The 18,800-nt window shown below is 34.1% G+C and overlaps 1 protein-coding gene across 4 annotated transcripts in view; it reads left to right on the top strand.

The window, feature by feature from the left end:
* RNF180 (ring finger protein 180) overlaps nt 1-9,601 on the top strand; it is a 139,102-nt gene extending 129,501 nt beyond the window's left edge. For all 4 annotated transcript variants that reach the window (XM_081053319.1, XM_081053321.1, XM_081053320.1 and 1 more), the window contains exon 8: nt 8,458-9,601. In XM_081053319.1, coding sequence (XP_080909445.1) covers nt 8,458-8,657 — 200 coding nt within the window. In that variant the 3' untranslated portion in view covers nt 8,658-9,601. The remainder of the gene's footprint in view (nt 1-8,457) is intronic.
* The last annotated feature ends 9,199 nt before the right edge of the window (nt 9,602-18,800 follow it).

The following is an 18,800-nucleotide window of genomic DNA, read 5'->3' as shown; positions in this document are numbered from 1 at the left end:
TGAAAATATTTTTTGGAAATAGTGGTGATGGTTGCACAGCTTTGTGAATGTAATTAATGCCACTGAATTGTATACTACAAATGGTTAAAATCGCAAATTTTGTTGTATATATTTTACCACAATAAAAAATTGTTTTTAAAAAAGACATGGTACTCACTTTTTACCTGGTTACAGAAACAAAATATTTAAAAATTTTATAATTTTGCCTGGTAACTTTGTAAACTATATTGAAAAATAAACAGGTGTTATAAAATTATAAGTAATTTGCAAGATATTCTAACTTATTCAATATAAAAATTTAATTTTGCAGGATTAATACATTTGACTCTGTAATCCTAAAGCTATAGGAGATAAAGATGAAATATAAATCCATTTTGCATTAAATATTCAAGTATATTATCAGAGTACCTCTATACCTACTTGAGACTATAAAAATATCACTCCACCTCTGCTAAGCCCTAATTATATCAATCAACTTTTGATACAAATTCTTATGTAATATGACTAATACAGAGCAGTGAAACACGGTGCTTCAACCTTTTGTCTGTCCCATTACACATGAAGGATAGGATATATCTCTTTTTAAAACTGATTTCAAGGTTCTGAATTAACATCTAAAGAATATTTTTCATAAGAACTAGAAAATGTATCTCAAATATATTCATAATAATATTCAGTTCCTACTGAAAATAACATTTGAGAGGCTTGAGTTGGGAAATTCTCAGAAAATATGCTAATTATTCCTTCTAAGTCTGTCCTTATATACAGGCACTCATCCATCCATGCAACAAACACATATTAACCCACTATAAGCACTGCGCAAGCTGCTAAAATTGCAAAAATGAATGAGATAATTGTTGACAGTCTTTCTGTTTTTGAACGAATATTCAAAATAATGCAGCCTACTTTATAGTCTTTGATAGCGAATATAAATTAGAACCATATTCTGTTAGGGAGAAAAGGTCATAGCCTTGTTTTCAGGTTATGAGAGAAATACTGAGATAAAATTGTTTTTACAAAATAGAATTTGTGAAAAGGCAGAAGTACCTGAGATTCTGGTGGACTGCTGGTTCTTCTTTATATTCTTTATAAACCTGATAGTGACTTGGAGATTTTCCTTTGCAGTTCTTCCTCTTTGATTTCACATAATGAATTTCTCCAAGAGCTTTTTTTTTCCCTTCAAGTGGGAAAATAGGTCAGATTCAACTTTCTATCACCCTTCTCTTTTACACTTTTATAAGTCACTTTATTATTTCAGTCAGAATTCAAAGTAACATTGAAATGTTTTTTCCATGAACTCCTGAGGGCCCTGCTGCACACCACCCTAAACTTTATGACCCAGGATGACAGCTTCCTCTGTCTGGTGCATTGCTGGTTATTGTGGAAAGGTTACTGAGGAGGAAAAGAGACTGCTGCACTATCTCAAACTGATGGATGCTCTACGTAGAAGCAATACAGTATTTGCATTGGACAGTCATTTTCATTATCAAGGCTCATGGCTGTGCCTAACTTCTAAGGGGCAGAGAAGTGCACATAAACCATTTACTCTGAAAGAGACCAGAATAGTTGGAAGAGCCTAAAATGTACCACAACTGTAAAAATTTTAGTCCAATTCATTTGAAAACTTGGATAGTATGGATAATGTTGTATAAAAATTGCCAGAAATGACTCAAGAAGAAGTAGAAAACAGGACGAGATTAACAACTGAAGAAATTCATTGGTATTTAAAAATCTACCCCCACACCTGAAAAGACTACAGGCCCAAATGGCTTTGGAGGCTAGATTCACCAAACTTTTAAGGATTCCAATTCTATGCAAACTGTTTCACAATAAAAATAGAGCACAATATTGCCAATATTGAGAACTGTTAAGTGTCTGAGATTTACTTCATTTGCAAGCTAACAGTTTAGTCTGCCAGTTTCATGAATGCTTGCAGCAGACAAGACACTCCTGGGTCAGCGACAAATGGTTTACTACTCATACCAGCATTTGTGATGGATACCTGAGCCCCATTTCTCATAGGGCATTACAAATAGGGCCAGATGATATCTATACATGTGGTGGGGTGTGTTACATGGAGAGCTCTAAGCTTACAAATCTCAAATCTTTTATAACAGGTATTAAGTATGCTATGTTCTGAGGCTATAAATTAGAACAGAGGGATACATACTATCTGCCAAGACTATTTGCTATATCTCTTTTAAAGAGATAAGAAATATCTCTTTAAAAAAATAGTACAGAACAAAGGCAGTCAGTCTGTGTTTGCAAGTTATGCAGACACACTGAGATCCATAGAGAATTGTCACATAACTGCCATGTTTTATGAAGCCAATAAAATTATGATATAGAAACCAAAGATAGCACAAAACAGAAAATTATAGACCAATCTTCCTTACAGAAATAGGCATAAAAATGTCATGTAAAATATATAAAGCTGAATTTATCAGTGCATGTAAACCAATATCATGAACAAATAAAATTTATCCTAGGTATGAAGGAATGATGAAATATTAGAAAATCTATCAGTTTAACAGGTTTTGAAATTGTTCAACATTTTAAAAAAATCTATTTGAATTCATCACATTAACAGAATAGGAAATCTATGTGAACATCTCAATAAATACAGAGAAACTATTTTCACTTGACCCAATAATGCGATGTGTAACATTGGCACAAGACTCCAAATTTTATGATTGCTTGAAGAGTATGATTTTCACTGCAATATTATATGTCAAAAAAGTATGAAGTATGCGTCTTTATTGTGTTCTTTAAAATAGCGTAGTTAAAATGTACTAATTATATTGGATACTCTTTAAACCATGACTTAATACCAAACCAATTATTATCAGTTTATCACCAATAGTAGGTTGTGGTCAAGTCTGTGTACAAGTGAATTCCTAGTAAAAAAGCTTCTCACTCCATTAACTCCATTTTTTTTTTTGGAATGATGTGGTTGTATGTATTAAAACAAACGATGCAATACATAGATGATAAATTATGGAATTGTACACTTGAAATCTATATAATTTTATTAACCAATGTCACCCACAATAAATTTAATTAAATAAATAATAAAATATGTATTTTGACTGATATAATGGTTTTAAGTGTACTGTCCGTAAGTATACTTTTTATATAGGGGGCAGTATAGCCCCCATAATGGCAAAAATTGGTTTTGGGGACAACAAAAAGCTTAGATAGTACAGTGGTTTGTGGCCCTCAAAAGCTCAACATACCTGACAAAATTTTATTCCTTATTATTTAATATCTCATTAGAGAGAAAGTAGATATAATTGATTTATTAGAATGCTCAATTTAAAATAAATTTCAATTTAACTTATTTTTTTTCTCCTTACAAGAATGATAATGAAAAGAAAGATTGAGAAACACTGTTCTAGACTGAGTTTTTAAGACAGGGACCATGTCTTAAAATGTTTAAATCATTAGTCATTAATGTTAGTACATATACACTCCATAAATATTTAATAAATTCCATGTTCTCAGTGTCTGATATTATGATAGTCTATAAAAAGTTAGCAATTACCTTAGAGAAATCAACACATACTTGAAGAAAACAGTTGCTCAGCCATTTGTTTGAACAAGCAATGAATGGTAAGTTTACTGATTTATTCAGAAAAGATAGACATAATATAAACAACAAGCACTGGCAAGAAAAGGCAGCTTCTTCCTCATATTAAAAGTAGTATTAGCAGATGACATCAAAAGGAAAGGACAGAAGGCAAAAAGGCAAAGACAACAAGAAGTAAGGAGAACCACCCTGGTGTCCCCTCTTCCTGGGCCCACCTACCCTCCAGGGATTCAGGTCTGGGGACCGACCGATGCAAGGATTAACTGTCACCTTCCTGCCGGTCCTCAAGGACACTCCTGGACCCTCCTGGGTCCACTTCTCGCTCTCCCTGCTTCTGAGGACAGTTCCTATTGTTCAAAAATTCCCTCAAATGCATGCCAAATCATGCTGCTTCAACTGAAGAAATCAAGTGTCAGATTTGGGACCCTGAAGTAATTTAGACACAGCACCTGCCTGTGTGTAATGCCTTAACGATGGAGGCAGATAAGTTCCCAAAGAATAGAAGTAACACAGGACTGAATGAAACAGGTACTAGTGGAGGAACAAAGAACTGAGAATGAGGAGGAAGAGTTCTGACATTGGAAGTGAAGGTCAGGATAACATCAGGATATTGGAAGTCCTCTAGACCAGCGCTGTCCAATAAGGTAGTCACCAGGCATGTGTGGCAATTAAATTAAAATTAATTAAAATTAAAATTTCAGATCCTCAGTGGTACTAGCCACATTTCATATGCTCACTAGGCACATGTGGGTAGTGGCGACTATATTGGACAGCCCAGATAGAGAACATTTCCATCATCATAGAAAGTTCCAGTAGACAGTACTGCTCTAGACCAGTGGTTCATAACCCAGGGCAATTTCGCCTCCCAGGGGACATTTGGCAGTATCTGTAGACATTTTTGGTTGTCACATCTGGGGATGTCTGTTACTGGCATCTAGTAAATAGAGACCAAGGATGCTGTTTAACGTTGTGTAATTCACAGGACAGCCTCCCACCCCCAACAAAGAATTCTTTAGCTTAGAAAGTCAGTAGTGCCAGGCATGGGAAACCCTGCTCAAGACTATAAACATCTCTAGAATAGGCACTAAGCATCATTCACCGTATCTCCAGCATCTAGCAGAGAGCCTGGAACATAGTAGATGCTTAATATTTGTTCAATACACAAATTAAGGTGTCAAAAAAAAAGTAGTAATAGCAATAAGAAGAAGACTCTAACATTGATTGAACCTTTACTATGGGCCAGGCATATGCTTTATATGTAGTAATTCATCTAATCCTCATAATAGCTCATGAATTGGGCACTTTCATCATCACCATTTTACAGTGGAATCTATAATTAATCACTGTGATCAGTATTCTGACAATTTTTCTAATGTCATAATCAATCTAATACTTACCAACAATGTCTGTGAGGTTATTTTCTGTTAGTCTCATTTTGATTTAGAAACTGCAATCATCCCATCCCATTTACAGTTCTGGAAATTCCAAAATTATTAATAACACATACTCTCTCCCTCCCTACTTAAAAAATTTTTTTAAAGAAATTAACATTAACCAAGCAATGATCATTATCCAGTTTACCTATAAAAATGTATTGCCGAAGCCATCCTGGGTCATACTGCCTTCTGCTGTTAAGAGCTTGAAATTGTATATCCCAGTGTCTTCTAATATTTCCTTCGTTCTCCCCCCTTCCACCAAAAAAAAGGGAATTAGCATTCATGAGGATATTTTTAGAGTAAAAGAGGCACTATTAGTAATTATACCAGGACAACAAGATTAAACAGACTGTCCTGGGAAAACAAGTAAGTATAATCTCCCATGATGCTTCATTTTTTGTGCCATGTCTGTGTTCAGCTCTATTGTTTTTCACAACTATGGCATTAATAACATTATTTCCTTGACCCAAACAACTGAAATGTTTGAATAGGAGGAAAGTAAGGCCTATAAATAATCCTTTGGGATAGCAAAATCACATACTTTTAAATGTAAGGTTAATGGTAATAATATCCAATAACAGTATTACCTGTTCTCCAGCCTAAATCTGTAAGGAAGTTTTTGAAAAGATATATAAACTACTTTGGGAATATTTGTGTTTATGTATTATGATAATATTTGAACATGAGAACAACTCTTCCTACTTCCCTATCTTCTACACGTACAGAAAAGTCCCTTTCCTCCTAACATATAGACTGTATTTTAAAGAACAGTGGTTAGATAGCCTTAAAAAGCTGTGGGGATTGAAATCCCCTCCATATGCTCTCCAAAATAGAATGCCCACACATTGGACGCAAGGCAACCTATTGGAATATAGGAAGATAACATTAAAGTTTATTATTATGTTTACGCAGGCAAAAAGTTAAGCTTTACTAATATTTAGTGAGGACATTAGCATTCTTACTTAGATGTTATGGTATGTAATGTTAGCTGAGGAAAACTGGAGATTTGACAACATAGAAGGGCTCAGTTCATTAGTTTGCTTTCTGTGTGTTGCAATATATCCAAGTTTACATATGCCCAACTAAATTTGAATTATATTATCTAGTTTTAGCTAAATTACCAGCAAAAAGTGGACAAGAGACTTAAACAGACTTTAAAGAAATAAAGAATAAGAAATCAGATTGAAGATAATACTAATAAGGCAAACAAAAAATAAGAGGAGCTGAGCTATCATCCTAGCACAATTCAGTCATTGATGAAAGAAACTGCTGTATATATGGTGACAAAAGGAGATTTGACACAATGCAATGTATAGGTGATATATTATAGAATTGTACACTTGAAACCTACATAATTTTACTAACCAATGTCACCCCAACAAATTTAATTTTTAAAAAATTTAAAATAAATTTAGCTGAAGAAGACACAACTAAATAGAAAGCTTTTACATGTTCACTGATTGAAAGAATTAATATTATTAAAATGTCCATACTACTCAAAGCAATATAAAAATTCAATGCAATCTCTATCAATATACCAATGGCATTTCTTGCAGAAATAGAAAAAACAATTCTAAAAATTGTATGGAACCAAAAAAGACCCTGAATAGCCAAAGCAATCTTGAGAAGAACAGAGTGCAAGACATTATATTTCCTGATTTAAATTATATTGCAAAGCAATAGTAATCAAAACATCATGCTACTGGCATAAAAACAGACACAGAGGTGAATAGAACACAGTGGAGAGTCAGAAATAATCCCACTCATATAAAACCAACTAATTTTCAATAAGGGTACCAAGAATACACAGTGGGGAAAAGATAGTCTCTTCAGTAAATTATACTGGGAAAACTGGATTGCCACATGCAAAAAAAAAAAAAAAAAACTGAAAAAAAAGAAAAAAAACCTTACACCATACACAAAAATCAATTCAAAATAGATCATCAACTTAACACCCGAAACCGTAAAACTCTACAAGAAAACAGAGTGTAAGCTCCGTGGCATCGACCTTGTCGATGGTTTTTTTTTGGCTATGACCACAAAAGCTCAGGCAACAAAAGCAAAAATAAACAAGCGGTATTACATCAAACTAAAAAGCTTCTGCATGGCAAAGGAAACAAAATGAAAAGACAACCTATGGATTTGAGGAAAATATTTGCAAACCATATATCTGATAAGAGATACTAGAAATTTGCTGAGAGAATAGACTTCAGGTGCTCTCTCACAACAACTAAAAAGGTAATTATGAGAGGAGATATGTTACCATGTTTCCCTGAAAATAAGACCTAGCCGGACAATCAGCTCTAATGCGTCTTCTGGAGCAAAAATCAATATAATTTCCAGTCTTATTTTATTATAAGACTGGATATAATATAATATAATACAATATAATATAATACAATACAATACAATACAATACAATACAATATAAAATTAATATATAATGTAATATAATGTAATAATATAATACTTGGTCTTATTTTACTATAATTTAAGTCCGGATCTCATTATACTATAAGACCAGGTATTATATTATTACATTATATTACATTATATATTATATTATATTATACCCAGTCTTATAGTAAAATGAGACTGGGTCTTATATTGATTTTTGCTCCAGCAGACGCATTAGAGCTGATTGTCCAGCTAGGTCTTATTTTCGGGGAAACATGGTAATTCGCTTGATTATAATATTCATTTCACTATATATCAAATGACCATGTTTTACACCTTAAATATATACAATTTTATTTTAAAAAATAAAACATACATAAACAATAATTTAGGACTGTTATTAATCAAAGAAGTTTGACTTTAAATAAACATACTAATACCCAGATGAATGCAACTTAGTGGTCAGAATAAGCAGACTAATCTAGAGCATAATATTTAACATTACTCAGTTGTTACAATGGATGAACTAGAATCTGCTTCAAGCTTGAGCCTCACAGAACCTTTATCATCAAAGTTACCAGTAAGTACTAATCTTTTCTGTTCAGTTTATTAATATTGTCTCCACTCACTAACATTGATAAGCACAGAAATACTTAAAGTAGGCATTAGATTAAAAAGCAAAGATTAATAATCAAGTTATCAGTCTTTGGAAAATTGAATTGTATTTCTTAGATACTTCTGAAATGATATATTGGTCAGCCAATGGAAAAAAAAGGTTGCCAATAGGCAAGGTTATGGTCAAGCTGTAAATTCACATGTAATTATCACAATGAAAAAAAGAACAGCATTTCACCATGAAACTTAAAGAGACTTCTGGAAAGTGCTTATCATTGAAAAAAACTCAGGGACACAACCTAACAATCAAGTGAAATCAAGATATACTCTGTTCATGGTACCTGCGTTCCGAATGCAGCTTCCTGTCTGAGCACAGATCTGAATTTAATGAGCTTTAAACTGTGTCCATACACCTTGTAGGTTTCCACCGACGTGCGGCTCCTGTTACACGAAGGCAGTTCCCACACGGCGCACACAGGATGGACTACCTGCACTTTGAGGATGACAGCCGCGGCTGGTGGTTTGACATGGACATGGTGATCATCTATATTTATTCAGTAAACTGGGTCATCGGATTCATTGTTTTCTGCTTTCTTTGCTATTTTTTCTTTCCGTTTTAGGAATTTTCATATCTTACTATCTTAACACAGTTGAACAATCACAAATGATGTAGATAACAATTACATAAACATTTTTTAAATGTGCTTTGAAATATTTATAATGTGTCATTATATAAAATGTGGGTGTTTATAGAAAGTCTGAGAATAGGTAATTTATTAATGTTTTTTTTCCATGTAACAAACAACTTTATTCAAGAGCTAATCTATCTCGCTCTTAGCAACAATACTCTATTAATTTCATAGTTCTTGGTTTAGAATTTGTGAGCTCTAATTTTATTGTCTTTATTGTAAAGACTGAGGTTTTCCCTCCACTTAAAAATAATAAAAATAAAAAACGAAATGATTATCTGGGTAGATATCAGAAAAAATAGTTAGTCACCACTTACTCTCAAGCAAATTATACGCATTAAAGGTAAACTATATTCTCTGGAACTAATCTAGCAGGTATATTCAGTTTTGATTTCCAATCATCCCTAGTAGGTACTTATGTCCCTTTCTATTACCAACAAAGTTGACTGTCCTTTTCTTACAGACCTAATAATAGCTTTAGTGCAACATTTTTAATTACTACAAGAACAGAATAATAAATATTAAGAAAAACTGAGACTAACCTCCACCAATAGACACTTAAAGAAGGATATTAACACTTTTAGAAATGCAGGATTACTCACTGAAGAAATAAAAAATGTACTGATTTTCAGTAGTCTAAAACAGCAATGCATGTCCAAAATGTAATTAATTTAGTGATTCCTTTAACTAGAAGGTTGTCAAATATATTGTAAATGTGCAATAAAGAGTGGCTTATAAATTTTTTATTGTTATTATGTGGTCTAATATCTGCAATAAAGAATTGTTGGAAATAGACTTATGGATTTATAGAAAGAAAACCTTTTTATTTTTATTTATTATTACAGTAACCCTTGGAATTAGTTTTTTTCCGTATTAAAACAAATAAACAAAAAAAAAATAGAAGATATGAATTACCCCAGTGTGGGAAGGAATTGGGACAAATATCCCAATTTTAAAACTGAGAAAACTAAAGCATAGAGAAGTAAGCTTATTTATTTCAGGTGGTCTTTGTATAACCTGCAATAAAAGCTTTTATTATGAACTACTGATCCAACATTCCTACACTATGATGGCATAAATCTGATAATGCAGTAAGCATATTTTTATATGCTTAGATGAACCTCTCATGGCACTAAAAATATTACCACCATCCAGACAAATTGGAATGGATCAAGGTTCAACAGTTCAGTCTATGAAAAGTTCAAATTTGGCCTAATTACTACTGATTGTATTTGAATAAAAGCACTTACCTGACAGTATGTGATGTTCTAAGAAATATGGAAGAATAGTACAGATTTTTATTCTAATACTGTTCCTATTGTGTTTAAAATTATATCTGTGAGAGACAACAGTACTGTGCATTAGACATCATAAGTCCAGAAAGCAGAACATTAAATACAATTGAGAAATACAGAGATCAATTTTTGCTCACACATCATAATAAAATATATAAATTATATGTGCTGTCTAGTGACATGTAACTAATATCTTGTGAAAACAGTGTTGTAGACAAAAATAAAAAAGGATATTTATAATCACAAATTTATCGCTCAAAGTAAAGATAATATAAGGGAAAATATAGCCTTCCTAAAATATATGTCAGGACTGAAAAATTAACAAAATCCATATGGGGAGCAATATTTTAAGAACTTGAAAATAAATTGGAGCCATTTCCCAGGCAACTCCTGGCTTAGAAGCTTTAGTGGATATTCCTTTATTCATTCCTAAATTACTTAAAGGTTGGTTTTAATTATACATGAAGTAAAATAAGTAGTATTATTGATACATATTTCTCAGAGAAACAGTCCTGATTTCCCAGTATATATTAGGTCAGTGATCATATCAGTGTATAAATCTGTATCTATAAACTAAATACAAATATATAATAAACATAAGTATATGTTAAATAAATATGATACCTTAAAAAATAAAACAGTCTAGAGGAGCATTCTAAATGATCTCATTTTATGCATATTAATAACTTGATCTAAGAATGATATCATTTGGCATACTAAAATTAAGCATAAATTTAGAAAATTGTAAATTTCTAATTTTACTTTAAAATATTTAAAAATTTTATACAAATGGAGTTAACAGCTGCTAAATAGTAAGAAGTACAGCATTTCCTAGAGACAACTGTTTATGAGAAAACAGATAAAACCTAGAGTGAAAAGAAACCATTCTTGTATCTATCACACAATAGCCATTCAATAAATGATTGTTAAAGTTATAAATAAAATACATGAATGAGCTTTAGAGTGAAATAAAAAAATTACATATTCTTTTTATTTAGTGTTTTTCACAGTATCAATTACATTAAAAAAATCATTTTCCAATAAAGAAGAAAAGGGAAAGAAAATCCTAAAACTAATCAAGTACAATATTATTTATTATTTAATAGGTTTCATTTTCTGAGCTATCACTATCAACAATTTCTATTTCTATTGAACTTAATTATGGTGAAGGTTAATTTTAAATATTTTCACACTTTCATAAAAAAAAATGCCTAAATTGAGGTAGATTTCTGAATACTTTCAGCAGGTAATTTATTTCCTGATTTTAAAAAAGCAAATTCACAAAACCAACACCAATTCATTTTATACTCAGAAAATAGGGAAATTTAAAAGAAATAAAATATTTAAGAGGAATTTAAATAATTAAATTTAAAAGGAATAAAATATAAAAGGAATCAGAATTTATGTCCTACAAAGACCTTACCATTCTTAATCATCAAATTCAAGAATGCAAAAAAAAAAAAACCACTTAATTCTGTATATGCTATATTACTAATGCCACTTTAGTATTAAATGCTATATATAGCAACAAAAGCACCATCAATTTCACCTCTGCCTTGGAAACTTGCTCCTAAAATACTTGGCATGACAAAAAATAAAGAAAAAGAAAAAAGCCATTTTATTATCATTTAAATGTCTTCTATATGGGTAAAGGAAGATAGATTCTTAAAATCTTGATTTTTATTTGGATCATTTGTTAACAAATGTGTCATAGACCAGCATTCAATTAAATGCAATGACAGTTAAAGTCTCTGTTCATAGGATTCTGCAGTTAAACGCAAAGGATACTGTCATGTAGTAAAGTGTTCCTACGGTTCTGAATACTTTAATATGCTCACCTCATTTTCTAGAAAGGTTTCTGATTTTCAGTAAACTCTGTGTCTGCTTTCAGTAACTTCTATCAATGTATGCTTTTTGCCAGGATGAATTTATTTTCCTTTTGCTATTTTTGAAGACAACACCTATAATAAGAATTCCTTTTCCATATTTCAGTTTTTTTCACATAGATCCAATGAGAATCTTCATTAGACCATGGCCATCCTAGTGTGTATTTACTGCAATATGCATTTATCCTATAATCATGCTTCTATTTATAGGGTCAGGAAAACAGATACTTTGCCATGTTTACTCTTTTTTAGGATCTCTCACAAGGTACGATAGAGAATCTATTCTCTACTTTGAGAATCATTTTTCTTATTCCAGTATGTCTAAAAATAGGTATTGAACTATTATCACAATGCTTATGGTTACTTCTTACACACATAACCATCAATATATTAAGTACGGTTAAGACACAGTCCTAAGGGGCTAATATACAAAATATATAAAGAACTCATATAACTCAACAACAACAAAAAAATCCAATTAAAAAATGGGCAGAGGACCTGAACAGACATTTCTCCCAAGAAGACAATGCAAATGGCCAACAGATATATGAAAAGATGCTCAACTTCACTAGCTATTAGGGAAATGCAAATCAAAACCACAATGAGATACCTCCTCACACCTGTTACAATGGCTATTATCAAGACAAGTACCGTGTTTCCCCAAAAATAAGACCTAACCGGAAAATAAGCCCTAGCATAATTTTTCAGGATGACATCCCCTGAACATAAGCCCTAATACGTTATTTGGAGCAAAAATTAATACAAGACCCGGTCTTATTTTGGGGGAAACACAGTAATAACAAGTGTTGGAGAGATTGTGGAGAAAAAGGAACCCTCATATACTGTTAGTAGGAATGTAAATTGGTGTACCTCAATGGGAAACAGTATGGAGGTGCCTCAAAAAATTACGAATTACTATACGACCCAGCAATCACTCTTCTGGGCATTTACCCCAAAAATCTGAAAACATTTATTTGTAAAAAATACAGTGGTGCCTCGGTTTTCGAACGTAATCCACAAGTTCAAACGTTCAAACACAGTTGACAGCTGGGCCTCAGGATCTTGCACTCAGCGGAAGCCGTGTGACATGTTCAACTTCTGAGTCGTGTTCGAAAACCAAAGCATTTACTTCCGGGTTTATGGCATCCATAAACTGAAATGTTCGTCAACAGAGACATTCGAAAACCGAGGTATCACTGTACATGTACCCCTATATATGTATCCCTATGTTCATTGCAGCATTATTCACAGTGGCCAAAGCATGGAAACAATCAAAGTGTCCTTTGATAGATGACTGAATAAAGAAGATGTGGTATATATACACAATGGAAAACTACTCTGCCATAGAAAAAATGAAATATTGCCATTTGCAACAACATGGATGGATCTTGAGATTATCATGCTAAGTGAAATAAGTGAGAAAAAGTTGAGAACCATATGACTTAACTCATATGTGGAATATAAAACTGAAAGTAACAAACAAACAAGACAAACAAAAACTCAGACACAGACAACAATTTAGTAGTTACTAGAGGGTAAGGGGAAGAGGGGGAGAAGAGAGTAAGAGGTCAAATATACGGTGACGAAAGGAAAACTGATTCTGGATGGTGAACACACAGTGCAATATATAGATGATGTATTATAGAATTGTACACTTGAAACCTATATAATTTTACTAACCAATGTCACCCCAATCAATTTAATAAAATATAAAACAGACACAGTCCTCCTAAGTTGGCTGTACTCTTGCATGGTTTTTATAAGAGCCTCACCCAAAGAATATCTAGTAAGTAAACATACTGCCTACTAAAATGTAATTTTATTATTGATAGCATTGCAAGAGACAATATTGCTCTTATAAGAATGTGGTAAATGTTTTAATTGCATTACAGGTGTCTACCAATAAACCATTAAACCATTAAGAGAAAAAGGGAAATGAGAGAAGACCATGGCTAACATTTATGAAACTCCTATATCTTAGATAGTATTCTGATCATATTAACATAATAATCTTTTCAATACTCTGAATAATATATGTTAACCTAATATTATAGATGAGGAAGAGAAATAATGTTACCAAAATCATCCAATTACAGAGTGGTTGATTTATCTGCATTTCTGACCTGTACTGTCAATAATATCTGTTAAACTTGATGAAGCTGAGTATTCACTGAAGAAGCTTTGTAATAATACTGCTAAAGAAGCATTGGGAATAAGAGATAGTCTCAATCAAGAATGCATGAATGGGACATCATAGGAATGGTGGCAGCAAGGTAGTCTTCTTGAGTTCTCCTCTGGAACTTACCACAAATTGAATATCTGTCACCCATCAAAGGACTCTCTGCTCATCACACAGAACACCTAAGAGACTGGTATGTAGGAGGATCACTTGAAGGTGGGCAACCTGGATGAGCAGGGGAAGAGGAAAGGGAGCGATGTGGAGACACAGCCCATGGCCGAGGCTGCAGAGACGCAGGGGGCCCCAGACAGAACAGAGACCACAAGAGCCAGGAGGTGGGCTCCCCCTCCATCCCACAGCTGATCTCTCCTGCCAGAGAGCAGCTTATCCAGTGTTTGAGGCAGTAACCTCAGCTGAGACCTCCAGCTGGGCCCTAGGTTAGACAAAGAAAGTACATACCATACCTGGGCTCTCCCACAGCAATCCTACCCCCGCCCTTCCAGAGACTCAAGCTGGACCCTGAACTGAGGAGTGGTGTCAGATTACAGAGGAGCCAGAGAGCTCATGATCTGGGAAGACCGGGTTTGCAGCTGTGACCTAGGGAAGAGTCTGGTAAGAATGTGACACGGCTGGGCTGGGAGATAGAAGACTCCTGTATCCCCAACCACCATCTTTCTGGTCTGCCTAGGGCAGGGCAATTACAACTGAGGAGACACATCCAGGGGTCAGAAGCCGGTGGCAGAGGCAGCTCTGGGCTTTCAGCAACTCAGAAATCTCCCGCCCTCCACACCCACCCCGTCCACCCTCCCACCCCCCCCCACCCCCCATGGAAGAAGTGCCCTAAGACTCAGGAGTCCTGGCCACGGGGCTGGCTGTGTTACTCTCAGTGCACATATGTGCAGGCAAGAGCAGAAACTGCACTGACTTTGTAAAAACTACCATCCACAGCCCATAGCCTCACTCATCTAAAACTGCAGTTCCAGGGTCACTCTGGGCACCAGGTGGCCGGCTCTGCCTGCACAAGACGCAGGGGAGTCTTTGGTACAGCAGAGGACAACCTGGGGAATACTTGGTGGGCTTAAGCCAAGACTGGTGCTGTTTTTTGTTTTTGTTTTTTGTGGTTTTTTTTTTTTTTTGTATTTTTGATATTTTGGCCTGTGTTGAGTGTGGGGTTATCAGTTGTTTTTACATGTGAGTGTATTTGGATTTTTCATTGTTGTTGTTGTGCTTAGTGATTTGCTTTGTTCTGAAATTGCCCTACACCAGCCCAGTAATAAATGAAACAGAGCAGTAATAAATTAAACAGAGACCAAAAAAAAAAAAAAAAAACACAAAAGATCAATGAATCCAAGAGCTGGCTTTTCAAGGAAATAAACAAAATTGACAAAACTTTAGCCAGACTCATCAAAAAAAAAGGAGGGGTGGAAACCCAAATTAGTAAAATCAGAAATGAAAGAGGAGAAGTGACAACAGACACCACAGAAATACAAAAAATTTTAAGAAATTACTATAAGCAACTATATGCCAACAAATTAAACAATCTGGAAGAAATGGACATCTTTCTAGAAGCATACACTTCCCAAGTCTAACTCAAGAAGAAATGGAAAACCTGAATAGACCGATTACTACCAGGGAAATTGAATCAGTAATCAACAAGCTCCTAACTAACAAAAGCCCTGGACCAGATGACTTATGGGTGAATTTTACAAAACATTCAAAAAAGAATTATCATCTATTCTCCTCAAATTATTCCAAAAAATCCAGAAGGAGGAAGGCTCCCAAACAGTTTTTACAAGGCCACTATCACCCTGATCCCAAAATCAGACAAAGACATTACCAAAAAAGAAAACTAAAGGCTGATGTCCCTAATGAACATAGATGCAAAAATCCTCAACAAAATATTAGCGAACAGAATTCAGCAATATATTAAAAAGATCATACACCATGATCAAGTGGGATTCATTCCTGATATGCAAGTTTGGTTCAACATCCGCAATCAATTAATGTGATACACCACATTAACAAAATGAAAAATAAAAATCACATGATCATATTAATAGATGCAGAAAAAGCATTTGACAAAATCCGGCAGCCATTTATGATAAAAACTCTTAAGAAAGTGGGAATAGAGGGACTGTATCTCAACATAATGAAGGCCAGGTATGATTAAACCCACAGTTAACATCATACTCGATGGGGAAAAGCTAAAACCATCCCTCTTAAGATCAGGAACAAGGCAAGGTTGCCCACTTTCTCCACTTCTATTCAGAACATAGTTCTGAAGTTCTAGCCACAACAATCAGACAAGAAAAAGAATAAAAGGCACCCAAATTGGTAAGGAGGAAGTAAAATTGTCACTATATGCAGATGGCATGATACCATATAGAGAGAATCCTAAAGACTCCACCAAAAAACTATTAGAACTGATAAATGAATTTAGTAAACTAGCAGGATACACAATAAATATTCAGAAATCAGTTGCATTTGTATATACCAATAGTAAAATATCAGAAGGAGAAATTAAGAAAAGTCTCATTTACAGTTGCTTCAAAGACTATAAAATACCTAGGAATAAATTTAACCAAAGAACTAAAAGACCTGTACTCAGAAAATTAGAAGACACTGAAGAGAGAAAGTAAAGAGGATACAAATAGATGGAAAAACATATCACGCTCATGGATAGGAAGAATTACTATTGTTGAGCTGTCCATACTGCCTAAGGCAATATACATATTCAACACAATTCCTATCAAACTACCAAGGACATTTTTCACAGACATAGAACATATAATCCTAAAATTTATATGGAACATAAAAGACCCCAGATAGCCTCGGCAATCTTGAGAAATAATAACAAAGTGGGAAGTATAATACCTGATATCAAATTATACTGCAAGGCTACAGTAATCAAAACAGCATGGTACTGGCATAAAAACAGACACACAGATCAATGGAACAGAATAGAGAGCCCAGAAATAAATCCATGACTATATGGTCATTTAATCTACGACAATGGAAGCAAGAATTTATGGTGGGGTAAAGACAGTCTATTCAATAAATAGTATTGGGAAACCTGGACAGACACATTCAAAACAATAAAGCTAGACCACCGTGTCCTTATACCATATACAAGAAAAGATTCAAATGGATTAAAGACTTAAATGTAAGATGTGAAACCATAAAACTCCTAGAAGAAAATATAGGAAGTTTACAGACATTATCCGGAGTAAGATTTTTACTGATATATCCCCTCGGGCAAGGGAAGTAAGAGAAAAAATAAATATATGAGATTACGTCAAACTAAAAAGTTTTTTCACAGCAAAGGAAACCATCAATAAAACAAAAAGCAATCCTACTGAATGGGAGAAGATATTTGTCAATGATATATCTGATAAGGGGTTAGTATCCAAAATTTATAAAATACTCACTGAACTCCAAAAAAAAACAACCCAATTAAAAATGGGCAGAGGACATGGAGAGACATTTTTCTGAAGAGGACATACAGATGGCAAACAGATATATGAAAAAATGCTCAACCTCACTAATCATTAGAGACATACAAATAAAAACCACAATGAGATACCACCTCTCCCCAGTCAAAATGGCTATCATCAATAAATAAACAAACAACAAGTGCTGGCGTGGATGTGGAAAAAGGGAACCCTTGTGCACTGTTGGTGGGATTGCAGATTGGTGCAGCCACTATGGAAATCAGTATGGAGGTATCTCAAAAAACTGAAAATGGAACTACCTCATGACCCAGCAATTCCACTCCTAGGTGTCTATCCAGAGAAATCCAAGACTCTAATTAGAAAAAATTTATGCACCCCTATGTTTATTGCAGCACTATACACAATAGCCAAGACATGGAAACAACCGAAATGCCCATCAGTAGATAACTGGATTAAGAAACTGTTACAAAAAAAAAAAAAAAAGAAACTGTTACATTTATACAATAGAGTATCACGCAGCCATAAAGAAAAATAAAATCTTACCATTTGCAACAATATGGATAGACCTAGAGAACATTATGCTCAGTGAAATAAGTCAGACAGAACAAGACAAATACCATATGATCTCACTTATATGTGGAATCTAAAGAAAAGAATAAATGAACGAACTAATCACAAACAGCCACAGAGACATAGAGGAAAACCTGAGGGTTGCTTGATGGGAGTGGGGGTGAGGATGAAGAAGAAGGTGAGGGGATTAGAAAGCACAATCAGTAACCACAAGATGGCCACGGGGATACGAAAGTCAGTTTGGGGAATATAATCAATAATGTTGTAAAGATTTTGTAGGGTATCGGATGGACACTTGTCTTATTAGGGAGACCACTTCAGGGATGGTGTAGATGCCTGATCACTGCACTGTACACCTGAAGCTTCATTATACCAATGAAAAACTCCTTAATATCTGTGAAACACTATACTACCTTTGATAATAGCTTTCATTCTGAAGGCCAACTTTGATTGGTGGTGGCTACCTAGGGTGCTTTATTGAGAAGGATTCTGATGTTACGTTTTTGCTCTGATGGGAAAAGAGTGCTCTGATCCACCAGCAATGTCCCTCAAACATGGGGAAGGAGAGTGATGAGAAAAATCAGTCCATGGTAGGTATCTATTTCATCCTTGGGCAAGGGTGCAAAAAGGCATTCATATTTCAGAAGCATGTCTTGCCATTTGTTGAGGGGAAAATGAAAAATGTAGCTCAC

This window comes from Rhinolophus hipposideros (genome assembly GCF_964194185.1).
Source record: "Rhinolophus hipposideros genome assembly, chromosome: 7".
In the NCBI taxonomy this organism is placed as follows: domain Eukaryota; kingdom Metazoa; phylum Chordata; class Mammalia; order Chiroptera; family Rhinolophidae; genus Rhinolophus; species Rhinolophus hipposideros.
Note: the sequence above shows the minus strand (reverse complement) of the source record. Positions and strands in the feature narration are given on the sequence as shown.